Source organism: Pseudorca crassidens, chromosome 15 (genome assembly GCF_039906515.1).
Source record: "Pseudorca crassidens isolate mPseCra1 chromosome 15, mPseCra1.hap1, whole genome shotgun sequence".
In the NCBI taxonomy this organism is placed as follows: Eukaryota; Metazoa; Chordata; class Mammalia; order Artiodactyla; family Delphinidae; genus Pseudorca; species Pseudorca crassidens.
This window is the reverse complement of record NC_090310.1, coordinates 87,733,932-87,761,227: the sequence shown is the minus strand read 5'-3', so window position 1 is coordinate 87,761,227 and position 27,296 is coordinate 87,733,932. Positions and strand designations below refer to the sequence as shown.

The 27,296-nt window shown below is 61.4% G+C and overlaps 1 protein-coding gene across 2 annotated transcripts in view; it reads left to right on the top strand.

Annotated features, from left to right (window-relative positions):
* Positions 1 to 27,296, top strand: part of LAMA5 (laminin subunit alpha 5) — a 52,463-nt gene that overhangs the window by 9,684 nt on the left and 15,483 nt on the right. For both annotated transcript variants that reach the window (XM_067708653.1, XM_067708652.1), the window contains exons 3-35: positions 4,510 to 4,627; positions 5,425 to 5,543; positions 5,628 to 5,798; positions 5,941 to 6,038; positions 10,118 to 10,233; positions 10,652 to 10,770; positions 10,873 to 10,963; positions 11,167 to 11,301; positions 11,490 to 11,552; positions 17,531 to 17,671; positions 17,753 to 17,890; positions 17,981 to 18,115; positions 18,199 to 18,333; positions 18,417 to 18,554; positions 19,114 to 19,166; positions 19,393 to 19,498; positions 19,644 to 19,696; positions 19,787 to 19,892; positions 20,320 to 20,419; positions 20,577 to 20,733; positions 20,885 to 21,023; positions 21,168 to 21,310; positions 21,387 to 21,493; positions 21,587 to 21,740; positions 22,273 to 22,433; positions 22,534 to 22,642; positions 24,449 to 24,546; positions 24,634 to 24,835; positions 24,951 to 25,077; positions 25,645 to 25,784; positions 26,326 to 26,441; positions 26,520 to 26,731; positions 27,053 to 27,257. In XM_067708653.1, the coding sequence (XP_067564754.1) occupies positions 4,510 to 4,627; positions 5,425 to 5,543; positions 5,628 to 5,798; positions 5,941 to 6,038; positions 10,118 to 10,233; positions 10,652 to 10,770; positions 10,873 to 10,963; positions 11,167 to 11,301; positions 11,490 to 11,552; positions 17,531 to 17,671; positions 17,753 to 17,890; positions 17,981 to 18,115; positions 18,199 to 18,333; positions 18,417 to 18,554; positions 19,114 to 19,166; positions 19,393 to 19,498; positions 19,644 to 19,696; positions 19,787 to 19,892; positions 20,320 to 20,419; positions 20,577 to 20,733; positions 20,885 to 21,023; positions 21,168 to 21,310; positions 21,387 to 21,493; positions 21,587 to 21,740; positions 22,273 to 22,433; positions 22,534 to 22,642; positions 24,449 to 24,546; positions 24,634 to 24,835; positions 24,951 to 25,077; positions 25,645 to 25,784; positions 26,326 to 26,441; positions 26,520 to 26,731; positions 27,053 to 27,257 (4,205 nt within the window). The remainder of the gene's footprint in view (positions 1 to 4,509; positions 4,628 to 5,424; positions 5,544 to 5,627; positions 5,799 to 5,940; positions 6,039 to 10,117; positions 10,234 to 10,651; positions 10,771 to 10,872; positions 10,964 to 11,166; positions 11,302 to 11,489; positions 11,553 to 17,530; positions 17,672 to 17,752; positions 17,891 to 17,980; positions 18,116 to 18,198; positions 18,334 to 18,416; positions 18,555 to 19,113; positions 19,167 to 19,392; positions 19,499 to 19,643; positions 19,697 to 19,786; positions 19,893 to 20,319; positions 20,420 to 20,576; positions 20,734 to 20,884; positions 21,024 to 21,167; positions 21,311 to 21,386; positions 21,494 to 21,586; positions 21,741 to 22,272; positions 22,434 to 22,533; positions 22,643 to 24,448; positions 24,547 to 24,633; positions 24,836 to 24,950; positions 25,078 to 25,644; positions 25,785 to 26,325; positions 26,442 to 26,519; positions 26,732 to 27,052; positions 27,258 to 27,296) is intronic.

The window sequence follows — 27,296 nt, the reverse complement described above, 5'->3', positions numbered from 1 at the left end:
CCTGGGACTGCCCATCTGGCCTGACCTGGGCCAGGCTGTAGGGAGGATGGGGTGGGGGCAGGGCCTAAAAACGCCCCGTCAAGGCAGGGGGCCCAAGACAGCCCCTGGGTGGTCGGTGGGGGTGTGTGTCTCTGAATCCCCCCAGGCCCAGCTCCGTTGAGGTGCTGGGCCACATGGGCATTTGCCCTTCACTCTAGCTGGTGAGCTACAGAGCCGTCGGAGCCCTTCCACCCCCACCCAGCCCTTGAAAGTCCCCCTGCTCTGCTCCACACACCAGTGTGTTGGGCTCCCAGCCCCGCAGTCAGGGTCCCTGGGGCCTGTGCCTGCCCTCTCTACATTTCAACGTTTTATTTTTCTTTCCAGCAGTGGCTCTTCCACTCCGGGAGTTGCATCCACATGTGGCCTGATTTCAGGCTCCCGTTGTGTGGGTGGCCATTCTTATTTACCCAGTTGGGGGCCCGAGTAGACACGCCTGCCCGGCTGGCCCCCCTGCCGCGGCGTTCCTCTTTATCGAGGCTTCCAGGTGGGGTCTCTGCAGAGAGGGCAAACCTGGGTGCGCCGGGTCAACTGGATTCAGCACACAGGGCCCCGAGGGCCGGCCCAGCAGTCTGGGGTGGGGGGTCCAGGAGGGTGGGGAGCCGGCCCGGACGCCTCGTCTAGGAGGGGCTTCCTGCCGCCGCCCAGCCACGGCCTGGGACCCTGGCCCGTCCCCGGGAATCGGCACGGGGCCCGGCTTCCTGCAGGGCCGGGGCTGAGTCACAGGCTGCCGGGTGATTCATGCCGCCTGGCCCAGCGGCTGGGGGCTGGGCCCCTCCTGCCCCAGACAGGGGCACAGGGCCTGGCCTAGGGCTCCCCAGCCCCAAGATGGGCCAAGGCAGAGGGGGCGTGCGCTGGCCCTGATGACCTTGTGCTCCCAGGGGCTCCAGCCCCAGCCCAATCCCTGGGACGTGGGTGTCTGCGCCCGGGAGGCTGCCGACCAGCTGTCACCTCCTGCACCGCCATCCCTGGGGCTACAGGGACCCGCACGGGGTCTGCAGCACTCGTTTCCTCTCTAGCCCTCCCTGTATTTCCTGACTCCAGCCCCGCCCGTGTTCGCTCCCCTCCTTCCACCTCTGCCCCTGGGCACCAGCGTGTGCGGAGTGGCTCTGGGTGGCGCCTCTGCGGCATCCCTGCCAGGTGGCTGCCAGCTTCTGCGGGCCTCCTCCCTTTCAAGACTTTCAGAGGCTTCACGGCATTTTGAAAGGGCCTGAACCCTGAGCCCTGGTCTCTGACTTCCTCTGTGCTTGTCCCACTGCCCCACGCCCACCCAGGGCCATCTAGCCGCTGAGGCCTGGGACCCACCCAGGGCCCCCAGCTCTCGCCACAGGGCTCTGCAGCCCCCTGCCACCCCCCCGCCAGGCGGCGGTCATGGGGCGGATCCCCTCCTGGCGAGCCCTGGCCCTCCGAGGTCAGGCTGCGTGTGGGGGCCATCAGGGGAGCCGTGGCCGAGAGGCGGGTCCGGCTGCTGTCCTGGAGACGTGCCTGCCCCAGAAGAGCCTGATATTTAAAAATAACTCCGGAGGCTTTTGTTTGGCTTTTGCTTTAAAAGACTTTTTTTCCTTTTGCACAGAATTCTGTAGCAGCGGGAGGGGTCAGCCGGCGTTGGCACCGAGTGGAGCCGAGCGGGCAGGGGCGGCGTGGGGAGGGCCGTGTCCAGGGAGGCCGGGGGTCCGCTCTCGCTCCCGGGTCATGCCCAGGGCGGCTGTGCGGCCCTGGGAACCAGGACCAGGTTGCGGACAGGTGGGGAGAGCTGAGCGCATGCCTTCCCGTTGCTCCAGCCTGGGCCGGGGCCCCTGTGTGCCAGCCAGATGACCAGGTGGACAGATGGACAGAAGGCAAGGGTCTTCCTTGGAGCGCACCCAGCGTGCGGGCCTGGGGGCAGAAGTTTCCATACTGCCTGTGTCCTGCCCGATTAGCATCTCCGAGTCAATATTTGTGCAAGTGCTCTCAGCTGGGAAAAATGCGACCGGCCCGTAGACCTGGGGGAGGGACAGAGCTGGCCAGCGGAGGGTGCAGCCTGGTGGCCTCGCTCAGGGAAAGGCGGGGGTGGGCCCCAGGGGGCTCGGCGGGAGGCTTTAATCGCCTTGGGGGCCTTCAGTGCGGGCCATGCTGCCGCCCCCAGAGCAGCCTGTGTCCACGCCCACTGCACACCCAGGCCCCCCACGCCGCCATGCCCCCCTTTCTCATGAAGACCCCTCCTGGCACAGGGGCCATCTGAGATCCCCAGGGCTCCCTGGAATGCCTGAGAGTTGGCCAAGTTGCCTGCCGGGTGTAGGGTCCATCCCCCCCGAGGCTTGAGCCCCTCCCCTGACTGGGCAGGGCAAAGTGGAAGATGATCTCAAGGCCTGGCAGTGGGTGAATAGGCCCTCATTCCCCCCCAGCACCCAGGGAAAGGCCATTCTTGGCCTGACTTGGGCCCCTCCCTGTAAACTCCAGGCCTTCCGGGAAGGGCAGGACTCAGAATGGGCGTGTCTCAGGGTCCCAGGACCTCATGCCCCCTGCCCCCCCCCCCCCCGCCCCCCCGCCCCACCCTGCCACGCCTGGATTCTTAGCAGGCTGGCCTCCTGAGGGATGGGGCCATGAGGTGTCCATGCTCCCTCCACTGTCCTTCGAGGGGGTCGTCACAGCGGCTTCAGGCTGACCCGGGGTAGGGGGTGACTGTGCGCCTTGGGCGGCCCTGGAGGGCTTCCCCGCTCTGCCCCCATGTGGCCGTAGGCTCAGGGCCTGGCTGGCTGACCGAAGACCAGCTGGTCTGGGGCAGAAGTCCAGAGCAGTGGACACCAGAAGGGAACCTGCTCCTCTGGGCTGGGCAGGGACCCGTTGAGGGGACGGCGGGCGGCCGGAGGCGTGACGTTGCCCTCAAGGCTAGTGGGCAGTTCAGAGCCCACCTCAGGGTGCCCCTGTGAGCAGGTCTGGCATGGGGGTGTGGGCCGGGGGTCTCCAGCGGGGGCACAGGCGCCGTCCACGTATGGCGTGCTCACTAGCTGTGTCTCTGCCCCTCATCTGGGGCCCCCACTCTCCCCGTGTGCAGGGTGGGTGCCCAGGTCTCCCACTGGCCCTGCCCGGCTTTCCTTGGAGCCCAGACTTCACGCACAGAGACCAGCCTGGACGATGGTCTCGTCTTTGGCTTTGGGATGGGGGAGGGGCTCCCTGGCCCTCAGAGCTGTTGAGGTCTGGAAACCACAATCCCTACCCCGTGGTCGCCACGCAGGGCAAGCTGAGGCTGGGTGGGCACCAGGGCGCTACCCCCAGAGGTGTGTGTGGGGGTGCACAGCCGATGTGCGCTCTGCTCACGTGCCCACCCTCTCGGGGGTCTCAGTGGCTCATCATCGAGGCCACAGGCAGGGCAGGTGCTTCTGCCTGAGCCCATGGGCTGTTCTCAGTGGCCCCAGAGCCCTTTCCTCGGGCCTGTGCCAGGTGGGGCTGGAGTCCCCAAGGCTAAGACCTGCCAGGCTGCAGGGCCAGGGGGCAGTTAGCCAAGGAGGGGCCCCGCCAAGCCCCCAGGGGCACAGGGCACAGGGACATCCAGGGATGCTGACCTCTGGCCAGGAGGAGAAGAGAGACGAGGGATGGGCCCCTCCCTGGGAGTGAGGTCAGGCCGAGACCCAGGGAGAGAGCAGCAGGTGGGCCCTGGGGGGTTCTGGACGCCTCTGGAAGAGCAGCCTCCCTGCTCCCTGGCCAGGTGCTCCCCCGACGGGCCAGGGCTGGGTTGGCAGGGTTTCCCCGCGCCAGCTTTGGGAGGGCCCGTTTTCATCTGTCTCCCCACTGGGGGCTCCTGACAGCGGCAGGCAGAGGCTGGGCCCTGGTTGCTCCGTGCTGGCTGCCCCTGCAGGCCGGTCAGCGGGTGAAATGGCCGGGTCCTCAGTTGGCTCTGAAGATGATGGGGGCGATGACCAGGGTGAGGCCGTGACGGGGGCCCCCATCCCAGGACAGGGTTTCACCGGCCTGCTGTGCGAGGAGGACAGGCTCCTGGGAGCTTGGGACACTGTCTGGCCATCATCCCAGGCCGGCCACCAGAGCTCTGGGGACAGTGGGATGAGCTCCTGCCTCGGCCTTGCCCAGCCCCACTGCCCAGGCCCAGGAGACAGGCTGCCCGCGTGTGCCCCGTCTGACTCCAGCCCCTGTCAGACCTGTGTGCAGCCTCACAGCAGGGCTCTCCAAGCTCCTGGGGTGGGGCTGGGCCCTAAGGCACCCCAGGCCCAAGAGGGGAGCCCTCCGGAAATGCTGGGTTCCACCGGTCACCTCTGTGTCCTGGTGCAGGCCTCAGTGGCCAGGGGCCGGCCAGTGAGCGAGGGGCTGTTCCCTGAGCCAGCCGGCCCTCTCACCTGGGTGTGCCTGGCCCTTGAGGGCAAACACACAGATGTCCACTGTGAGCCCCACCTCATGGCGTGGGGCTGGCCCTCCAGGTATGGAGGGCTCAGGTGGCATGGAAGGGATCTCAGGGGCGTCCGTACACTTACTGCCCCGCAGGTTTTCCACGTGGCCTACGTGCTCATCAAGTTTGCCAACTCACCTCGGCCAGACCTCTGGGTGCTGGAACGGTCCACGGACTTCGGCCACACCTACCAGCCATGGCAGTATTTCGCCTGTGAGTCTCCCGGGGCCAGGGGTGTCCCCTGGGGTGGGCCGCACGCTCTCTCAGGGTCTCCGGACAGCAGGCCTGCCCTCACGCCGGCTTCTGCATGGGTCAGGGCTGTCGGGTGCATGTCCCGAAGGCTGGTGGGGGTTCGGTGGCTTGTGTCCCTGAAACGGGCATGGCCGGGTCCAGGGGCCCTCGGTATCAGGAGTCTCTCATGCCATCTCCGGGTTCGCTCTGGACTGGCCTTATGCTCCGGCAGCTCCTGAGGTGACAGAGGCGGCCAGCTTAGCTGCCCGGTCAGGAGAGCACGGGAGCCCTGCAGCCCTGCTCACTGGCCGGCCGTTCCATGTGCCACCCTGACCAGTCATGTCGACGGGTCTGCTTCGATTGGGCGGGCCTGAGACACGTGTCCCCCCAAACTCCAAGGCCCGAGAGTGAGTGCGGGGCGGTCAGTCCTATAAAGGACAGTCAGAAATGGTCCCCCAAGGATGGGGATGGCAAGGGCCACCCAGGGGACACACTTGTTCTCTGCAGAGAGAGGGACGGGCAAGGCAATCCGGGCTCGGGGCGGGGGCAGCCTGAGCCCTGGCCTTGCCCTCCTAAGGAGCTCCCCTGGCCTCCCAAGTGCCACAGTCTGCAGACCTCGAGGTCTCGAGGGTGGGCGGCGTTCCCGCCTCGTGGTGGATGCTGCCTCCCGGTTGAGGCCATGAGGCTCCAGGGAAGTCCGGGCACGCAGGGCAGCAGGGCGCTGCCGTCGGGCCTCCTCCGAGGGCTTCCCTGGAGCCCTGTGCCCTCACGCTCCGCAGCCTCCAAGAGGGACTGCCTGGAGCGGTTCGGGCCACGGACACTGGAGCGCATCTCCGGGGACGACGACGTCATCTGCAGCACCGAGTATTCGCGGATCGTGCCCCTGGAGAATGGCGAGGTGGGCGGGGCGGCGCGGGAGGGGGGTGTGGCCGGGCGGTCCCTGCCGGAGCCACGCCCACGCCTGACCCGCGCCCCTCCGCAGATCGTGGTGTCCCTGGTGAACGGGCGCCCAGGGGCCATGAACTTCTCCTACTCACCGCTGCTGCGTGATTTCACCAAAGCCACCAACATCCGCCTGCGCTTCCTGCGCACCAACACGCTGCTGGGCCACCTCATGGGCAAGGCACTGCGGGACCCCACAGTCACCCGCAGGGTGAGCAGGCAGGCGGGGCTTTGGGGGCTGGTGTGGGCGGGGCCGCGTGGGCGCGGGGCTGGTGTGGGCGGGGCCGCGTGGGCGCGGGGTTGGGATCTGGGGGCAGGTGTGGGCGGCCGCTGACTTCCCCGGGCGGGCGCAGTACTATTACAGCATCAAGGACATCAGCATCGGCGGCCGCTGTGTCTGCCACGGGCACGCGGATGTCTGCGACGCTAAAGATCCCACAGACCCCTTCAGGTGAGACCTGTAGCTCCCTGCCCAGCCTGAAGGAGAGGAGGCCTGGTTCCATTGCCCACCATGTCCCCCGCCCTTGTGACCTGCGCTGGCCCCTCACTGCTCGGCCTCAGTTTCCCCGTGTGCACTGTGAGGTGGAAGGGCGGTGCCTGGAGCCTGGCTTGGGCCTGTTTGCCCTGCTGCCGGCAGACGCGGAGTCTTGCCTGGACCTGCAAGCCAGCTGCCCCTCCACCCCAGCTGCCCCCAGCAGAAGCCCCCTGCCCTGTGGAGGGGAGTCAGTGAGAGGTAATCCGCCTGAGGCTGCATGGTTCTCTTCTCTGGGGTAGGGGAAGCTCCCCCGCCTTCCTTGAGAACACAAACGATAACACTCCCTGCTGCCCCCAGCCGTGATCACACCCCATCGCCGGCAGGGGCCAAGGCTCAGGACAGGGAGTAGCCCAGAGACCCCCATCTGAGGAGGACCCCACCCAGAGTGGGGCTCTGAGCCCCACCCAGAGTCAGCCAGTAAGGCAGGGCCCACGAACCTGCATCTTTAACAAGCTGCCACTAGATGCTACGTGCCTAAGTGGCTCCAGCCGCCCTACATTCAGCAGTGAGCACTCAGCTCAGTTATCAGCTGGAGCCTGGCGCTCAGCCAGCTCTCCTCCTGGCTCGCAGCCTCGTGGCCGGGTTTGTTCATCTGCTCGTTCCTGCCTCCCTCCTTTTTCCCTCCTCGCTTTCCTTCCTTCCTCCCTCCCTCCCTCCCTCCTCCTTTCCTTCTTTGCTCCCATCTGTCAGCAGCTGTGTGTGGCGCTCACACATGCTGCCCCAGGAGCACCTGTTCTGGGCAGGCCTGTGCCCGGCGCAGAGGTCCCGGTGGGGCTGAGTGCGCTGGGGGTCTTAAAGCAGGTCCAGGGCTGGACAGGAGGTGCTGGGAGAGGAAGCAGAGCCTGCGATGGGGAGCCCGTGACCAGGCTCCCCAGCCCCCGCCCCCGAGGGGCACCTCCAGCAGGGAGCGGGCGAGCTTCTCCTGCTGCTTCCCTCGCCTCAAGATCACGCAGCTCCCACTTCTGCTGGGGTCGTGTTGCTGTGTCCACACCCCAACTGATAGGGGAGGCGAATGAAGCCCAGACAGGGCAGGAGCTCACCCCCGCTCTCACCGTCAGAGCTGCACCAAGAGGTGAGCCCCAGACCACTCCAGGCGTGGCTGATGGGTCTGAAGGTGGAAGAGGTGTGATCACACTCTCCAGAGGACTCAGGCAGGCCCTCAGGACCCGCCTGGCCTGTGCAGTCCCTGCACGGGCCCCAGGCGTGGGTTCCTGCCCGCAGCTTCAAGCACTGAGCTCGGGCGCAGCTGATTGCTCTGGGAAATTAAGTGCCAAGTGCGAACTCGTGATGGTTGGGAAGGGTGCCTGCTGGGTGGCCAAACTGGCCTCAGAGGAGAGGTGGGCCTGCCCTTGCCTGTTGGGAAGACGTCGGCATCCGCCCTGACTCGCCTGCACCTGGGCATTGACGGAGCTCAGCTCACCCTGCAGGTGGGGCTTGGGTGGGGCGCCTCCCCCAGAACCACAAAAGCTGACACCCCTCACACACAGTGTCCTGCAGTATCAGCCTGCCCTGCCGCCTCTGCCCCACCCACTGGCCTGTCACCGTCCCTCTGCTTCCGCCCCCCCACCCCGGAAGCTCTCTCCCACCTCCGTCGCCTTGGCCATCGTTCTGAGGGCTGACTACCTGCCCAGTCTGTACTGAGCCCCTGTTCATTCTCCCCCATCCCTTGGTTTGGAAGTGACATGTTTTGTCTCTATTGGTGTTTTAGTTGAGTCAGGCTAACAAGGTGCCAGAGGCTGCGCGACTTGCAAACAACAGAGATTTACTTCTTGTGGTTCTGGAGGCCGCTGAGGGCCCCCTTGCCTAGTTCATAGCTGGCTGTGTCCTCACAGTGGGGAAGGGGTGAGGGAGCTCTCAGGGGCCTTCTTAGAAGGATGCTAGTCCCATTGGCGAGGGCTCTGCCCTCATGACCTAATCACCTCCCGAAGGCCCCGCTTCCAAACACCACCGCTTTCAGGGTTGGGTTTCACATGTGAATTTCGGGCGGACACGAACATTCAGTCTCTGGCGATTGGTGATCACCCTTACGTTTCTTTTCTAGTTCTGTCGATTGCAGTGGTAGCCCTCCCTCTTCAGCAGGCGTACTTGACCTCGCCAAATGCAGATTTAACTAGTTGTCTCCCTGGTGACCCAGGGTCCCAGAACACTAACCCCAGGCACGGTATCTGCACCCAGCAATGGGTCCATCACCTTGGCTGCCAGGGCATCCCTGGGGACTCAGTTTCCTTTTCCTTTAGTACTTTCCATGAGAGTCTGTTAGTCCTTGGATGGCTGTTCTGCCCTCACTCTCGGGTGATAGTTTAGCTGGCTGTAGGATTCCTGGTTGATGGCTGGCCGTGTCTCTCAGCACTTGGGAAATGTCATTTCAGTCTCTTGGCATCTTCCGGTGGTTGGGAGAGTCTGCTGTCATCCGCACCGTTGTCCCTCTGTGGGTTTCATGCCTCTTCTAGGTGTTTCTGTGATCGTGCCTCAGTGCTCTGCAGGCTTACTCTGCATTGTTGAGTAGTGGACATATTTCCTGTTGCTCAAGGGTTGTGCTTTTTGAATTTAAAGATACGTGTCTTCGTTATTTCAGGACCGTTTTCGGCCATTGGCCCTCTAGGACTCTGAGCTCTCCCCTCGCTCCCTCTTTTCTCTTTCTGGAATTCCTGTTATACAGGTGGGAATGTGGGTGGTTTCCTTGGGTCTCGGGACTTGTATTCCCGCCTCTGCCTCCTGAGCTGCTCTCTGGATGGCTTCTTCAGTTCATTGAATCTCTCTTCAGCTGTGTCTGATCCGCTGTGTAGCCCATCCTTTGAGTCTTTAATTTCAGTCATTTTATTTTTCATTTATAGAAGTTCTGATTGGTTCTTTGGTCACATCTGCCTCTTTTTCATAGCATTGTGGTTTTTATTATGTCTTAGGTTCTTTTGGTTATAATCTTTAAACACTCTCTTTTTATGGTTTCTACTCAATTGCTCCATTAAATGAAGCTCCGGGGTGCAGCCCTGCTGTTGGTTGCGTCGGGTGACCCTGTTGGGTTGTTTCTCTGCAGGTTCTTCAGCGGGGCTTCATCCGTGTGATGGGGTGTGCCCTGGATTGGGAAGAATCCCTCCAGCGTGGTGTTTCAAGGGCTTTTGACAGACACCCTACTTTTTGTGTTCATTTCTTGGTTTAGGGGTGCCCTGACTACGTAGATTCTTGAAAAACCAAACCCCGGCCACAGGTTCTTCGTCACAGATCCTTGGCCCTTCCTGTGATGACCTCTCTGTGGCAGGTTATTCCTGCTTCCTTCCTGAACACCAAGGAGCGGTGGGGCTGAGTCCCAGGGCCCTGCGGCCCCTCATGGGGGAGGGGCTAGAGCATGATTTGGAGCTCTGGGTCTCTTCTTCTTGGACTGGCTCCTGGGGGCTGCTCAGGACCTGCACAGCACCACAGCTGTGGTGCTGACCCAGGACCGAGGGGCAAACGGCCCAGGGATGGGGCTGTGATTCCTGCTCTCCACCTGGCTGAGCTGAGGAGGTGTGTGCTGGAGATGGGGTTCTGTGCAGTGGGTGGCTGCAACCTCGGTCCTCAGCTGCGGCCAGCTGTCCACCTGCCCACTGAGCCAACAGGAGCTGCTCTCCAGGACAGCAGGCAGGATTCCAGCTCTCTGACTGGTGTCCACCCCCGGATGGAAGAGGAAGCCGTTCTTGGCCACTTGCTCCTGGGGAGGTGCCCTGGATACATGGGGGCGTCTGGCTGAGTCCAGGGCTGCCTGCTGAGCGAGACCTGGGTCTCAGAGCTGGCCCAGGAGAGCCGCAGACTTGGCCTCGGGTCCTGGCTGTGGTGGAACTAAATCCTGAAGGGCCCAGGGCTCCAGGCTGACCTGTGGACAGGGGCCACCCGCGCTGACCACTTAGCACCCTGCCCCAGCTCCCACCCTCCGTGAAGGCCCTGCACAGCCCCGCCTTTCTCGTGTCCCTGGGGGCCCGTGGCGGATCTGAGCGCTTTCTGTGCCCGCGTGCCCCCCACAGGCTGCAGTGTGCTTGCCAGCACAACACGTGTGGGAGCTCCTGTGACCGCTGCTGCCCCGGCTTCAACCAGCAGCCATGGAAGCCGGCAACCACGGACAGCGCCAACGAGTGCCAGTGTGAGTGCCCCCGCACGTGCTCACACGCCAGCGCGGTGCTCTCACGTGCGCTCACGTGCACATGGTGTGCACACACGTTCACACAGGCTCTTGCATGTGCTGACGCCCACACGGTACACTCACACGCACACACACACGTTCACACACGTACACTCTAGATACTCAGGTATACACGCATGTGCTTGTGCACACGTGTGTTTGTGTGCACATGTGCTAACAATACGTACACGGCTCACGCGTGTTCACACACGCTTAAACACGCCCACACGCGTGCTGTTGGCACACGGGCAGCGTGGCACGTTCTGTCCCCTGAGCCAGGCCACGTTTGGGGTCACCCGTGGCTTGCGGGACGTGCCCCAGGGGTCCCAGTCGGGCGGGGTCACGGAGGCGTGCTGACAGCTGAGCCCCCACTCTCCAGCCTGCAACTGCCATGGCCACGCCCACGACTGCTACTACGACCCTGAGGTGGACCGGAGCAACGCCAGCCAGAACCAGGACCGCGTCTACCGGGGCGGGGGCGTGTGCATCGATTGCCAGGTGGGCGGGGTCCGTGTGAGGTCAGGCGTGGGGCTGAGGATGCGGGCAGGCTCTCGTGGGGGCGGGGCTGCCCCTGGACTCAGCGGCCCCGCCCCTCCACAGCATCACACCACCGGCATCAACTGTGAGCAGTGCCTGCCCGGCTTCTACCGCTCCCCAGACCACCCGCTCGACTCACCCCATGCCTGCCGCCGTGAGTGGGGGCGGCCCGGGTGGGGTGGCCTGGGCGGGGGCATTCCAAGGGGTGTCCAGGAGCAGGGTCTGCCCAGGTCGGGGTGTCCTGGGGGCCTTCGCGGCTCTCGTCCCACCTCCCAGGCTGGGGAGGCAGACGCTGCCCCTTCGCGGGGCCTGCAAGCCCTGGACTTGGGTTCCCCTGACTTCCCGCCCCCCGCCCAGGCTGTGACTGCGAGTCGGACTTCACGGACGGGACGTGCGAGGACCTGACGGGCCGCTGCTACTGCCGGCCGAACTTCACGGGGGCGCGATGCGATGCGTGTGCCGAAGGCTTCAGCGGCTTCCCGCGCTGCCACCGTGAGGGCGCGGCCTGGGGGCGGGGGCAGGCCCTGAGCCCCTGAGCATCCCCGCCTGCTGGGCTTGGAGCCGGGCGGGGGACCCCAGGGGGGACTCTTTCGTCCTGCCTGTATCTCCAGTGATGCCGAGAGACACGGGTGGCCGGGCACTGAGCCAGCCTGGCTGACACTTGCTGTCTCCTTCCTCAGCGGTGCCGTCCTTCTCTCACAATGACACGGGGGAGCAGGTGCTGCCGGCCGGACAGATTGTGCGTAAGTGTCCCCCGAGGTCTCCATCCTGCCCTGGGCCCCACCGGAGCCGTGGGGCAGGAGGGGCCACACCCAGGCCCTCGGAGAGCAGGTATTTCCGTTCTGTTCACCATGTCTCTGCGGCTCTTCATTTCATGCAAATATTACGTATTTGTGCTAGAAAACCGTGAAAAATATAGGTGGGCGGAATGCTAGAGAGGAGAGGTATGCAGAATCGCATCTCCTGCAAACAAGCCCTCCTCCCTCTGCGTGCGCACTGTGTTTATAAACACCCGTGTGCGCCGTGCGCGCTGTTGTGTAATCGCGTCTCCCGCCCACGCCATCCTGTAAACACATCCTTTCGTGTCCCACGTTGTGCAGACAGATGTGGCTCTTGCTTAACCTGCTCTCAATTCTTGGAAATTTAGGTTCTTTCCAGATTTTATAAAAATAACACTACACTAAGCCTCCTTGCGACTAAAGCTTTCCATGAATTCTTAACTACTTCTGTAGCACGCTTTCCTGGAAGAAGGCTCTGGGTCACTAGACGTGCATGTTCAGGGACCTTCTTGGCCACAGGTTGCCAAACCGCTCTCCTGACATAAAATCGTCTACCAGGTGGAATGGCAACAGCCGCGTCATGTGTGTTGGGCGTTGCTGTCGCTACCCGGCAACACTCATTATCGCAGAAATCTTCTCATTGGTTCACTTCCCCACTTTTCGGTTTTCCTGGAATTGGGATGCGCCTTTCAGTTGACGGCTTACTGATGTCTAATTGGCCGGCGTCTTCCTTTCACAGCAGTACAAAATCGTGGTGCGTCCTGTAATTGGTTGTGTCTTAGATCAGATGGCATTTGGTATTTCCTTGGTTTTGGCTGCGTTTCTTTGCCTCGTTTGCAAGGTTGAATCTTTCTCTTTTTTTTTTTAACATGTAAGTATTTACTTACAAATACATTTTGTTTGTTTATTTATATATATATTTTTTTCGGCCGCACCACACGGCATGTAGAGAACTTCCTCGACCAGGGACCAAACCCGCGCCCCCTGCAGTGGAAGCACAGTCTTAACCACTGGACCGCCAGGGAGGTCCAAGGTTGAATCTTCTCTTGCGTTTCGTGACTCCTGTTGCTTTCACTTGTGAATTTCCCATCCGAGGTTGTGGCTCAGTTTTCTTCTCACTGGTTTGCTGCTAGGAGCTCTTTCTGTATTAACTATATTATCTGTTCCTCATGCGTCACGTGCTTTCCTCCCAGTGGGTAATTTGCCCTTCCTGTTATTTTTTTCACTGAATCTGTTGACCTGGTTCTTCCTGGTGTCCGACTCGGTCATATCTCAATGGAGGTCCCTAAACCCAACTATTTGCATATCTCTTGGTTCTTTGGCGGTTTTCTTTTTGACGTTTAAATGTTTAGTTTTTCATCATGGGGTAAAGCAGGGGTCAGCAGGTTTTTTCTGAAAAGGGCCGGACAGTAAATGTTTTAGACTTAGAGCGCCGTGTGTTCCCTGTTACAAAGCTTCAGCTTTGCTGTTGTATGTTGCAGCTTGGAAGTGGCCATGGACCATGTGCAAGTGAATGGGCATGGCTGTGTTCCAATAAAACTTTATAAACCAGGCACAGGCACCTTGGACTGAAGTTCGCCAGTCCCTGGTATAAACTTGAAAATCCCTCCTTTCTCCACTGGCCCTTGGTGCGCACTCAGTAATTGTGCTGGTGCAGCATTTCACTTTTAATCTGTGAACCGTAGGATGAATTCTGCTAATATCCTTCCTACTGTGGACCCAGCATTGAACATAAACGTTTTGTGTCTATATTCGTGAGTGAGGCTGGGTGAAAGCCTTGTTGTTTTTTTGGTACCATCTTGTTTTGGTTTTGTAATTCATCTTGTAGAATACTTGAAAAACAATCCATACTTTGTTATGCTCCAGAGCAGATTAAAAATCACGGGAATTGTCAGGCTTCCCTGGTGGCGCAGTGGTTGAGAATCCGCCTGCCAATGCAGGGACACGGGTTCGAGCCCCGGTCCGGGAAGATCCCACATGCCGCGGAGCAACTGAGCCTGTGCACCACAACTACTGAGTCTGCGCTCTAGAGCCCGCGAGCCACAACTACTGAGCCCGTGTGCCTAGAGCCCGTGCTCTGCAACAAGGGAAGCTACCACAATGAGAAGCCCATGCACCACAGCAAAGAGTAGCCTCCACTCACCACAACTAGAGAAAGCCCACGTGCAGCAACGAAGATGCAGTGCAACCAAAAATAAACAAATAAATAAATTTATTTTTTGAAAAAATCACAGGAATTATCAATTTCTTAAAAGCTTGTTAGAAGTTACTTAAAAAACCATTTGGTCCTGACACCTGTTTTCCCATGGAGAGCTTAGATGATGGTTTTCTTTTCTTTTATCATGTGTGTTTATTTTGTATCTCATTGTAAGTCAGTTTTAAAATTTTTATTTATTTATTTAGGGCTGCGTTGGGTCTTCGTTTCTGTGCGAGGGCTTTCTCTAGTTGTGGCAAGCGGGGGCCACTCTTCATCGCGGTGCGCGGGCCTCTCACTGTCGCGGCCTCTCGTTGCGGGGCACAGGCTCCAGACGCGCAGGCTCAGTAGTTGTGGCACACGGGCCTAGTTGCTCCGCGGCATGTGGGATCTTCCCAGACCAGGGCTCGAACCCGTGTCTCCTACATTGGCAGGCGGACTCTCAACCACTGCGCCACCAGGGAAGCCCAGTCAGTTTTGATTATTTATATTTTGTTAGCAAATTGTTTGTCATTTGGATGTTTAAAGGTATTGGCATAAAGTTATGCACGACATTCTGTACATGATTTTTAAATTTCCTTTCATTCCTTTTGTCTATGTTTATTTTCTCTTTTTCTTTTTTTTCCTACCTTTATTACACCCAGCAGAAGTTTGTTGAGTTTATTGGTGTTCTCAAAGTGCAGCTTACTCATCTGCTGGAGTTTTTCTCTGTTTAGTTTGGGAGAGAGATTTTATTTCCTAATACGGAAAAAAAAAATTTTTTTTAAGATTTTTAAAAAAATTATCTTTTGGCTGCGTTAGGTCTTTGTTGCTGTGCGCGGGCTTTCTCTAGTTGCGGCGAGCGGGGGCTCCTCTGCATTGTGGTGTGCGGGCTTCTCATTGTGGTGGCTTCTCTTGTTGCAGAGCACTGGCCCTAGGTAAGCGGGCTCAGTAGATGTGGCTCGCGGGCTCGGGGGCACAGCCTCAGTAGTTGTGGTGCACGGGCTTAGTCGCTCCGCAGCACGTGGGTTCTTCCAGGACCAGGGCTTCAACCTGTGTCCCCTGCATTGGCAGGTGGATTCTTAACCACTGTGCCATCAGGGAAGTCCTAGTGTAGAAAATTCTGAACTAAAACCATCTTTCTTTTTTTCATTGCAGTATAACTGGCATACATTATTATATTAGTTTCAGGTATATAACACCACGATTTTGTATTTTTATATATTGTGAAATGATCACCACAGAAAGTCTAGCTAACGTCTGTCACCACACATAATTACCATTTTTTTCTCATGATGAGTACTTTGAAGATCTAATCTCTTAGCAACTTTCAATTATGCAGCAGAGTATTATTAACTCCTGCCGCCATGCTGTGCGTTACATCACCATGACTTGTTTATTCTATACCTGGAAGTTTGCACCTTATGACACCCTTCACCCATTTCACCCAACCCCCAGTCCCCACCTCTGGCAACTGCCAATCTGTTTTCTGTATCCATGAACTCGACTGTGTGTGGGGGGGGGGTTTTTGGGGGGGGGTGCGGGGGTTAAGATTCTACATATAAGTGAGATCATACAGTATTTGTCTTTCTGTACATTTTTTATATATTATTTTTATAGCTTCTTGAATTGTTATTTTTAGTCTCTCTTGATTATCTACAAAAGGTTTAAAGCATTTTCTCTCAATCGGGTGATTTTATTCTGCAGGAAAATGTCTGGAGACTTCTTTGGTTGTTATAACTGGGGGGGTGCCACTGTCACCTAGTGGGTGAGGGCCAGGGATCGTGCTAAGTATCCTACAGTGCACACAACAGCCCCCATCAGCACGATAAAGAGTTATCCAGGCCAGAATGTTACTGGTGCCAAGGTTGAGAAACCCTGGGTTAAAGCTATAAATTTGCTTCAGAGGGTAGCTTTGGCTAGCTGTCCCATAGGGTTGATATGCTGGGTTCTCACAGCTGTTCCTTTCTAAGCAGTGTATCATTTCAGTTTTCATTTTCCTTTTGATCCGAGTTGTTTAGAACAGCGTTTGTCATTTCAGGTGGTTAGGTTTCCATTCCATCCTTATTTTGATGGTTCAGTCCTAATTTTACTGCATCATGGTCAGATTTTATTTATTTATTTTTAATTATTATTTTTTTAATTTTATGTATTTTTGGCCACGTTGGGTCTTCATTGCTGTGCGTGGGCTTTCTCTAGTTGCGGCGTGTGGGCTTCTCTTCGTTGTGGTGCGTGGGCTTCTCTCTCACTGCAGTGGCTTCTCGTTGCAGAGCACAGGCCCTAGGCACACGGGTTTCAGTGGTTGCAGCACGCAGGCTCAGTAGTTTCAGCACTTGGGCTCTAGGGCTGCAGGCTCAGTAGTTGTGGCGCACGGGCTTAGTTGCTCCGCGGCATGTGGGATCTTCCCAGACCAGGGATTGAACCCATGTCCCCTGCACTGGCAGGTGGTTTCTTAACCACTGCACCACCAGGCAAGTCCAAATCCACTCTGCTGTTTATTTTTGTCACATTCTGGGAACAGTATATTCAGTTTTTCTCTCTATGACAATGGTTTTGCCAAATTCTCCTCCAACTACAATAGTTTTAGTTTTCAGCACCCCTGGACCATATGTATCCTGCTTTTCGAGCTTTGCGTATGCTGCATCTCTTGAGGCAAGTCCTTTTTCTCAACAAACAACATCCCTCTTTGTCTCCACGAATGCTTGTGCCTTCGGCTCACCACGCTCCATGCTCCCCTTCTCTGTGTCTGTGCCACCCACTCTCCCTTCTGGAAGCTCTTTGTTTCCTGTCCAGATCCTTGGTTCAAGGTGCATTCTTTCAGAAGGACATGACTGGATTCTCCTTCAAGAGTCCAGCCGATGCCTTTGGGTTTATCTCGTGAGAGGAGATGTGGCTCAGCAGAGGGACTGTGGCTGCTGTCAATTTGGGTCACACCTGCCCCAGTTGTATTTCTCTCATCCTGCTTAAATTTTCCCTTTCCCGACTTTTGCTGGATTGACCAACAAAACGTGTTTTGTTGGTTTGTGTTTTCTTCTCCAAGGGTTTGCGAGTTCTGTTTCTGTCTTCTGGTCTGGCCCGAGGTTACCCTTATGCTTTGACAAATACTGAACCATTATTCCATGTCAGTAACAAAAATTAAATAGTATTACCCCCTTTTTGTGCATCAGTTAAGACATTTAGCACACTTTTTCTTTTGTATTTCTAATCCCCAGAATTATTTATGAAGAGTAGAATTTTCTTTTCACTTTGTTATGATTTTGTTTTTGCATTTTCTCTGGTTGTGTCAGTGCCTGCAGTTGACTTGGTTTCTACATTATACGCAACTAATTATGTGTAGTGGTCCTGATTTCACCTCAGGCCACTGTTTTCCCAAAATATCAGCTTTCCCTTGTTGGGATTTATTAATTAATTTATTTATTTTTTTTGCGGTACGCGGGCCTCTCACTGCTGTGGCCTCTCCCGTTGCGGAGCACAGGCTCCGGACGCGCAGGCCCAGCGGCCATGGCTCACGGGCCCAGCCGCTCCGCGGCACGTGGGATCCTCCCGGACCAGGGCACGAACCCGTGTCCCCTGCATCAGCAGGCGGACTCTCAACCACTGCGCCACCAGGGAAGCCCCCTTGTTGGGATTTTTAAAGTCTTTTTTGTTTTGCATGAGTGCAGTGTCAAGTGTAAGGAAAGGAGTTTTGTGGAGAAGGGAGGGGTTTTTTTGGGGGGGGCGGCTGGGGTCCACGGGGCCCCTGAGACTCCTCCCCCCCACCCCCCCACAGACTGTGACTGCAGTGCCGCTGGGACCCAGGGCAACGCCTGCCGGAAGGACCCACGGGTGGGGCGCTGCGTGTGCAAACCCAACTTCCAGGGCACGCACTGTGAGCTCTGCGCCCCGGGCTTCTACGGCCCGGGCTGCCAGCGTGAGTCCAGCTCCGTCCCCGTCTCCGTCCCCTCGTGGATCCCAGGAGCCCAGCCCCTCTGTGACCACCTCCTCCCTGCAGCCTGCCAGTGCTCCAGCCCCGGCGTGGTGGACGGAACCTGTGACCGCGACTCGGGCCAGTGCACGTGCCGGGCAGGATTCGAGGGGGCGGCGTGCGACCGCTGTGCCCCTGGCTACTTCCACTTCCCCCTCTGCCAGCGTGAGTGCAGCGCCCCCAGTGGAGGGTGGGAGGGGGGCTGGGGTCTCGGCCTGCCTGGCTCAGGGCCCCGTGCGCCTCTCGGCCCCGCAGTGTGCGGCTGCAGCCCCACAGGGACCCTGCCCGAGGGCTGCGATGACGCTGGCCGCTGCCCGTGCCGACCCGAGTTTGACGGCCCCCACTGTGACCGCTGCCGCCCGGGCCACCACAGCTACCCCGAGTGCCACGGTGAGCAGAGGGCCTCGGGGGCCCTGGGCGGGGTGGGAGGGCCACCCGCAGGTCCCCAGGGCCTGACCCCGAGTCCTCTGCAGCCTGCGCCTGCGACCCCCGGGGTGCCCTGGACCAGCTGTGTGGGGCAGGCGGGGTGTGCCGCTGCCACCCCAGCTACGCGGGTGCCACCTGCCAGGAGTGCAGCCCAGGCTTCCACGGCTTCCCCGACTGTGCCCGTGAGTGCCCTGGTGGGAGGGGGGCGGGGGAGGGCGTGTGCCCACCGCGTACTCACACCCCGCTCTCCTCCCCCCTCCCCCAGCCTGCCACTGCTCCCCCGAAGGCTCCCTGCACACAGCCTGCGACCCCCACAGCGGGCAGTGCAGTTGCCGACCCCGAGTGACGGGGCTGCGCTGTGACGTGTGTGTGCCCGGTGCCTACAACTTCCCCTATTGCGAAGGTGAGGCTGGTGCCGTGTGTGTGTGTGTGTGTGTGTGTGTGTGTGTGTGTGTGTGTGTGTTGGGTGCTGTGCGTGTCATGTGCTGCATGTTCCCGTGACCGTCCCTGTGCTCTGTGTGCGCTCGCCTGTGTTCATATGGCTCACGTGCTGCATTCACGAGTGTCCGTGTGTCGTGCATGTGCGTTCACGTGCTGTGAATGTCCATGCGTATCTCCACATGGTTCTTGGACGTGCCTGTTTACTTGCATGTGGTCACGTGCTGTGTCTGTTCATGCTTGTTCACGTGCTTTGTGCTCACATGACTTCACATGTGTTTGCCTGTCGTGTGTGTCTCATTGCGTGTTCATGATCACGTGCTGTGTGGTGGGGGAGGGCACGTGCCCTCACGGCTATGGGGACCAGGGCATGTAGGCACACGTGGTTTCTTGCCTGTTCACATGTGTGGGAGGCGTGTGTGTTGGCTCCCATGGAGCCTCGGGTCCTGGCCAGGCCTGGGGAAGCCCTTGGCCGTCGGGGTCAGTGACTGAGTAATGACGGTGGCCTGGGCATCTCTCCACAGCTGGCTCCTGCCACCCTGCTGGCCTGGCCCCAGCCGATCATGATCTTCCTGAGGTGAGCCCAGGTCAGCCCTCTGGGGCCGAGGCCATCACTTCCAGAGGGACCATCACTTCCTCAGCTGCTCGGTTGCCATGACAACCTCAGAGCCCATTTGTTCGCCTGGCCGCTCCTCTGTCCTCACTGCAGGGTCGTGCCAGAGATGGGACAGGGCTCCAGGGCTGAGCGTTTGCGGGTAGGAGGGCAGGGGCCCACTCTGACCCTCAGTCTCATCCTCTCCCAGGTGCACATCCCTTGTAGGTGCCGGGCTCACGTGGAGGGGCCGAGCTGCGATCGCTGTAAACCTGGGTTCTGGGGGCTGAGTCCTAGCAACCCTGAGGGCTGCACCCGTGAGTCTGCCCGGAGTGGGTGTCGGAGTGCTGGGGGAGACCCCTGGGGTGGGGGAGGGCTGGCTCCACAGAGCTGGGGCGGGGATGGAGTTCAGGGCCTCCTGCCCCCTGCTCTGCTCTCAGGCCCACTCTGCCCCTTCCCCAGGCTGCAGCTGTGACCCCAGGGGCACACTGGGTGGAGTTGCTGAGTGCCAGCCGGTGAGTCTGAGGACCCAGGTATTGGGGGCCGTGGGAGCCGCGCGTAGGGACCCTCCCCTGCCTGGTCCCACCTTCTCCCTCGGCCCCCAGGGCAACGGCCAGTGCTTCTGCAAGCCCCATGTATGCGGCCACACCTGCGCGGCCTGCAAGGACGGCTTCTTCGGGCTGGACCAGGCTGACTACTTCGGCTGCCGTGGTAAGCGGCCGCTTACGCGGCCCTCGGACCCCATCCTGGGGGACGATGAGACCCAGAAGGGGCAGAGGGGGCAGGGGCCCAGCCAGGGCCCGGGCACGGCGTGGTACCTGCCGAGCTGCTTCTAGATGCCGGCCAGACCCGTGCCGGGCGTGGGAGCGAGGAGGCAGGTTTCGCCCCTCGGTGCTTCCCCCTTCCAACCCTTCCCCTGGCGGCAGGCGTCACTGACCGATCCCAGGGCCCTTGCCCCTGGACTCAGAGCCTCTGTTGTCCAGGGACGCAGGCAGCCCCTGGGGGAGGTGAGGCGGTCTCTCAGCCCAGCCGCTCTTGGCGGAGGGTGGGTGGAGCACCGAGGCTGGGCGGGGGCTGGCGGGGGCAGGCGGGGGCCGACGGGGCCCGGGCCACATTGACTTGCTCCCTCCCGCCGCAGGCTGCCAGTGCGACGTTGGCGGAGCTCTAGGACAGGGCTGTGAGCCGAGGACAGGCGCCTGCCTGTGCCGCCCCAGCACCCAGGGCCCCACCTGCAGCAAGTGGGTGCCCCCGCCCCGGCTGGGCGGGCGGGCAGGGGGCTGGGGCGGCAGCTTGTCCCCCGGGCTTCTCCCTGGGGGCCCTGGTGAGCGGGCAGGGCCAGTGCCTGCCCTGCCCAGAACGGATGCCAGCTGCCCTGACCGGCCCTGCCGTGGCCAGGCCGGCGCAGGACCACTACCTTCCCGACCTGCACCAGCTGCGCCTGGAGCTGGAGGAGGCGGCCACGCCCGAGGGCCACGCCGTGCGCTTCGGCTTCAATCCGCTCGAGTTTGAGAGCTTCAGCTGGAGGGGCTACGCGCAGATGGCACCCATCCAGGTGGGTGCGGTGCTGCCCCATCCTGGGGCCTGGCTGAGCGCCCGCTGTGGCTGGCCGAGTGGCGGGCAGGCCCCTGAGGTCGCAGGGCCGGGCCGGGAATGGCCAGGGAGGAACAGCCCTGACGTTCCACGCCCACCCCTCCCCACCGCAGCCCAGGATCGTGGCAAGGCTGAGCGTGGCCTCCCCTGACCTCTTCCGACTGGTCTTCCGCTACGTCAACCGTGGGCCCTCGAGCGTGAGCGGGCGGGTCTCCGTGCACGACCAGGGCAAGTTTGCCACCTGCGCCAACTGTGAGTGCGGGGGGGCTACCCCTGGGCCCAGCCCCACACACGCCTCGCCCCAGCCCGCCCCGCCTCGTCCCCGCACGTGGGTGGGAGGCCAGGCCCTTCCCGCTGGCCATGCCGTGCCCAGGAGTCTTGCCGTCCCCACCCCAGGCGCAGAGCAGAGCCAGCCCGTGGCCTTCCCGCCCAGCACGGAGCCTGCCTTCGTCACCGTGCCCCAGAGGGGCTTTGGGGAGCCCTTCGTGCTGAACCCCGGTGCCTGGGCCCTGCTCGTGGAGGCCGAGGGGGTGCTCCTGGTGAGGTGGGGCTGAGCGGGCTGGGGCAGGGCGTGGGGCGGGGGCCACGGCACCTAACCTCCCCCCCGCTCCCCAGGACTACGTGGCTCTGCTGCCCAGCGCCTACTACGAGGCGGCCCTCCTGCAGCTGCGGGTGACCGAGCCCTGCACGTTCCAGCCCGACGCGCAGCGCTCCGGGGACCAGTGAGGGCCGGCCGGTGGGGGAGGGGGCGGGCCTGACCCTTGCTGTGCTCAGGCCGCCTGTCCCGTGCTCACCAGACTGTGCGCCCCCCCCAGCTGCCTCCTCTACACCCACCTGCCCCTGGACGGCTTCCCCTCCGCCGCTGGGCCTGAGGCCCTGTGTCGCCACGGCAACAGCTTACCCCGGCCCTGCCCCACGGAGCAGCTCAGCCCCGCCCACCCGCTGCTGGTCGCCTGCCAGGGCGCAGATGTGCGTGTCCCCAGGACCCCACAGGGGTGGGCGGGGTCAAGACTTGGGGAGACGTGCCCATGGCCTGGCGGGGAGGGGGTGTCCACGTTGCAGTGACAGGACCCAGGCGCAGGGCAAGCGTGATGGCGGGCAGAGCATGGGTGGCACAGCCGGGGACCCAGCACCTGCTGCCTTCTGGGGCTCTGACCTTGGGAGTCGATGCGTCGGGGCCTCATCCGTACACGGGGTGCAGATGGCCCAGCCCTCCAGCTTATTGTGAGGAGGTGGCAAGTTGCTGGTTCACTTCAGGCACCGGACACTCTACAGTGATGAAGCCGGCGGGCCACGGGTGGGCGGGGGGGCTCGGAGCAAGTGGAAGTTGGAAGCTGAGTGGCCGTGGGAGTGCCCCAGGCAGCAGGGATGGCGGGCACACAGGCCCTGAGATGGGGGACGAGGCTGTGCGGGGAGGGGATGGGAAGGGCCGTGTTCAGAAGTGTCCTGTTCTCTAGGTGGGGGGCTGGGGCGGGGGCCTCCCATTGCCCTGTCCCCCCAGGTGGACGTCCAGCTTCAGGTGGCGGTGACGCAGCCAGGCCCCTATGCCCTGGTGGTGGAGTACACCAATGAGGACACCCGCCAGGAGGTGGACGTAGCTGTGCACACCCCCCAGCGGGCCCCCCAGCAGGGGGCGCTCACCCTCCACCCCTGCCCATACAGGTGTGTAGGGAGTGGGGAGAGGATTTAAGCCCGGGGGCCGGTGGAGGGCTCTGGGCTCCAGGGCTGCCCTACCCACTGACCACCCCTGCCTGTCCCCCAGCACCCTGTGCCGGGGCACCGCCCTGGATGCCCAGCGCCATCTGGCGGTCTTCCACCTGGACACGGAGGCCAGCGTCCGGCTCACAGCCGAGCAGGCACGATTCTTCCTGGTAAGGCCCCAACCCCCTCACCTGCATGGGCCGCAGGACCCCACTGTGGGGTTAGGTCTTTCCAAAGATTTTCAACACATGCAAAAGTAGAAGAATGTGATGAGCCTGGGTACCCATCACCAGTGCCATCTTCAGCTCACATTGGGTGGAGGTTCTTCCAGAATCCTCCTCCTGCAGGGTTTTTTCCTTGTGGGTATGAGATGTAAATTTATTTATAAATAATGTTCACGGTCACATAAGGGGACCGTGATGCGCTGGAGTCAGAGTAGGAAGAGCAATCTGAACGAAAGGCTGCTTTTTGGTATAATTTACAAAAACACAACACCTCGTGGCCCCGAATTAGGAAGGGGTCCACACAGCGTGGGTTCTGAAGCTTGGGATTTGCTATCGTTGTGGTAACTTGCTTCTTTTTTTTTTTTAATTTGTTTATTTATTTTTGGCTGTATTGGGTCTTTGTTGTTGCGCGTGGGCTTTCTCTAGTTGCAGCGAGCGGGGGCTACTCTTCATTGTGGTGCGCGGGCTTCTCATTGCGGTGGCTTCTCGTGTTGTGGAGCACGGGCTCGAGGCACGCGGGCTTCAGTAGTTGTGGCATGTGGGCTCAGTAGTTGTGGCGCACGGGCTTAGTTGCTCTGCGGCATGCGGGATCTTCCCAGACCAGGGATCAAACCCATGACCCCTGCGTTGGCAGGCAGATTCTTAACCACTGCACCACCAGGGAAGCCCGTAACTTCTGTGTCAGCTTCACAGAGTTGAAGATTAAATCCCAAGGCTAAACGTTCTGGGCAATATTAATCGTCAGTTCAATGTCCAGAACCAAGCACACGCGTTTATTCAGTAAGTGACAAAATGGGTGATGTCGTTCTCGTCAGAGTATTACCTAGTCTCACTGTTACGTTTCCCTAGGCCTTTAAAAGTTTTATCAGAGTATCATATGCACGTATTTTTATGAAAGTGTCAAATATTGAAAACAGACTTGCAACAACAAAGCGTGATCGCACGCCCCACCTGCGCACTTCTCTTTCTACTTTCCGGAGTCAGTCCGTTTCTTCCACGTTGCTAAGTAACGCATGCTACATTGCTTCCTCCTAATTTTTCGACATCGGAACCCCTGCGGTTCTGTCCTCATGCACACGCGGTGCTGTAGTCGTGGGCTGGGACACTTTAGGCTCTCCATGGAGCTGTACCCACAGCCCAGTACCCAGGCCAGGAAGCAACATGGCCCCACCCCTGACGCCACTCAGCCACCCCCTCCCCCCGCCCGCCCCAGCCAGGGTAACTGCCTCCAGACACTGACAGCACCGCCTAGTTTGCCTATTCTGGAACCTTCTATAATTGGAGTCACACAGGTGTTCCTTTGCGCTGCCTCTTTGGCCGACGCCCTGGTAGGGATGGATGGAGCTGTCGCCATGGTCACGTGGTATTCTGTCTTCGCTGTTGGGTTTTTCTAGACCCCCTGAGGTGTCACGTTTTACCGTATCTGTCACACACGTTTCTTCGCCGTGGTAGACGGTACAGGACGGAGATGCCTGCTCACGAACCCCCGCTCGCTGAGCGCCCGCCTGTGCCGGGTCCCCGGCCCTATGACCACAGAGGGCGGTGGAGCGCAGTGGGAGGAAGAACGGCCTCCGGGGGAGCTGGGAGGTGCTGCAGGCCCAGAATCCACAGCTGAGGGCTGGGGTCTGTGCAGCTGGAGGAGAGGGAGGTGGAGTCGGGGCCGGGGCTCGGTGCAGAGAGCAGGACCGGCCCGGGTGCGGGTGTGGACGGGCCACTCCTGCTGCCACACCCACACCTGTCCCCTTTCTGCAGCACAGTGCCACCCTGGTGCCCGCGGAGACCTTCAGCTCAGAGTTCGTGGAGCCCCGCGTCCGCTGCATCAGCAGTCACGGTGCCTTCAGCCCCAGCAGGTAGTGGGGCCGGGGGCGGGAGCCCAGGGCGGCGGCAGGGCGGTGGCCGGGACTCGGGGACTCACCCCTGTGTTCCCCACCCCCCAGTGCCGCCTGCCTGCCCTCCCGCTTCCCGAAGCCGCCGCAGCCTGTGGTGCTCAGGGACTGCCAGGTGCTGCCGCTGCCGCCCGGCCTCCCGCTGACCCACTCTCGGGAGCTCACGCCGGGCGCGCCCCCGCCCGGGCCCCAGCCCCGGCCCCCAACCGCTGCGGACCCCGACGTGGAGCCTACCCTGCTGCGCCACCCCCAGGTGTGGGCCGGGGCCGGGGCTGGGAGGGGCCGGGGGGGTGGCTGGGGTGGGACTTGCAGCCCCTGATACTCCTGCATCTCTGCCCACTCACCGGAGCTGCTCCCCCCCGGCACAGGGCACCGTGGTCTTCACCACCCACGTGCCCGCCCTGGGCCGCTACGCCTTCCTGCTGCACGGCTACCAGCCGGCCCACCCCACCTTCGCTGTGGAGGTCCTCATCAACGGGGGTCGTGTGTGGCAGGGTAAGCAGAGGGGCGGACCCCGGGGCGAGGAGGCTCTCGGGGGTCTCGTCCACACGGCCCATCGCGTGATACCACACACGACATGGATGGGGCGCGTGCCGGGTCCACAGCTCGCAGGGGCCGTGGCTCGGTGCCCGCTGCCTGGCTGTGACAGGGCCACGTGCCCCATCCTGCCATCAGCTCTCACATGCGGTGCCCCAGGGCCCACTGTGTGTGGCAGGCCCTGCCCCTCACATCTGTGCTGTGGTTCAGAGTTCACCCCGTCCTGTGCCTTCTGTGGGACCCGGGTCCGTGCACGTCTGTTGCATTCTGCTCTGACGAGCCCGGGGACCTTCCTGCACCTCGTGGGGCCTCGTGTGTGACCACAGCCGACTCACGTAGCACAACTGGGCCCAGCCACGTGGGTCTCGGGCGGGTCACACACGTGTCTCGTTCGGGGACGCGTGGTCCTCCGTGGTGGGTGCTGTCATTGGGATCCTCTCCTCCCTGGTGACTCCAGGAGTGTCCCGAGCCTGGGTGAGGCGCTGTGTGTGTGCTGGGGCACTGACCTGCCTTTCCGCCCTCCAGGCCATGCCAACGCCAGCTTCTGCCCGCATGCCTACGGCTGCCGCACCCTGGTGGTGTGTGAGGGCCGGGCCGTCCTGGATGTGACCGACAGCGAGCTCACCGTGACCGTGCGTGTGCCCGAGGGCCGCTGGCTCTGGCTGGTGAGTTCTCGGGCTGGTAGCCGTCCTCCACCTGTCGTACCACTGTCGATCGCTCTGCCACAGCGTGTCCCCTGCTTGCCGCGGCCCAACCCTGGGCCAGGTGCCAGGGGCAGCAGCCTCTGGGGACCTCCAGGCCCATCACGAGAGGCTCCTGAGGGGATCCAGGAGCCAAGATATTGCCCAGCAGCTCTGGGGCCCTGCTGGTCAGAGTGGCCTTCCTGGAGAGGGAGGCGTCCGGCAAAGAGGGGTGGACAGGGTGCCAGGAGCCTGGGCCCTTCCTCACACTCCCCAAGCTTCCGTTTGGCCACAGAGGCTGGCCTCCCCTCTGAGTGGCCCCCAGGAGGGACCCAGCACCTGGCAGCCTGGCTGGGGCCCCGGGCCAGGGTGTGATATCGCCACCGCTGTCTTAGCTGCCCGGCCAGACCCTGGCCTGTGGCAGAGAAGCCCTGGCGTCGGCCCCGGCCGGTGGGCTCCGGCACCCACCCCCGACCTGGACCCTTCGCTGGGCCTGCGGGAAGGTGACCAGGCCTTGATGCTCTAGGAGTATGTGCTGGTGGTCCCCGAAGATGCCTACAGCCCCAGCTACTTCCAGGAGGAGCCCCTGGACAAATCCTACGACTTCATCAGCCAGTGCGCCACCCACGGTTACCACGTCAGGTGGGCCGGGCTCGGGGCCGGGGGCAGCAGGGTAGGGGCCGGGCTGGGAGCTGGCCTCACCACCCGCCCTCACCCCAGCCCCTCCAGCTCGTCGTCCTTCTGCCGCAACGCCGCCACCTCCCTCTCCCTCTTCTATAACAACGGGGCTCGGCCGTGCAGCTGCCACGAGGTGGGCGCCGTGGGACCCACGTGTGAGCCCTTCGGGGGCCAGTGTCCCTGCCGCGCCCACGTCATAGGCCGTGACTGCTCCCGCTGTGCCACTGGCTACTGGGGCTTCCCCAGCTGCAGGCGTGAGTACCCCAGTCCGCGGGAACGTCCAGGGGTGCCTCCAGGAAACAGTGGTCAGGAGCATGTTCCTGGTGGACCGGCCCTGCCACGTCCTGTCTGCGAGGGCCCAGGCCTTCCAGGGCTGTCCAGGAGGTTCCGGGGACTAGGCAGCAGCTCTGCCCAGCTGACGCCACGTCAGAGGAGCTGCCTGGGGCTTGGGGCCCGGAGCTGGGTGGAACCAGGCTGGGGGGTAGGGTGGCCTCGCCCCCCCCCCCCCCCGCCATTCAGTGTCCCCAGGTCTGCCGTCAGGTCCCCTGACCGGGGCCTGTGCACGCGCCCCACAGCCTGTGACTGCAGCGGCCGCCTCTGTGATGAGCTCACAGGCCAGTGCATCTGCCCGCCGCGCACCGTCCCACCCGACTGTGTCATCTGCCAGCCCCAGACCTTTGGCTGCCACCCCCTGGTCGGCTGTGAGGAGTGTAACTGCTCGGGCCCCGGCGTCCAGGAACTCATGGACCCCACCTGTGATGTGGACAGTGGCCAGTGCAAGTGAGCACCAGGGTGCGGGTCCCCGTGGCCTCGGGGCAG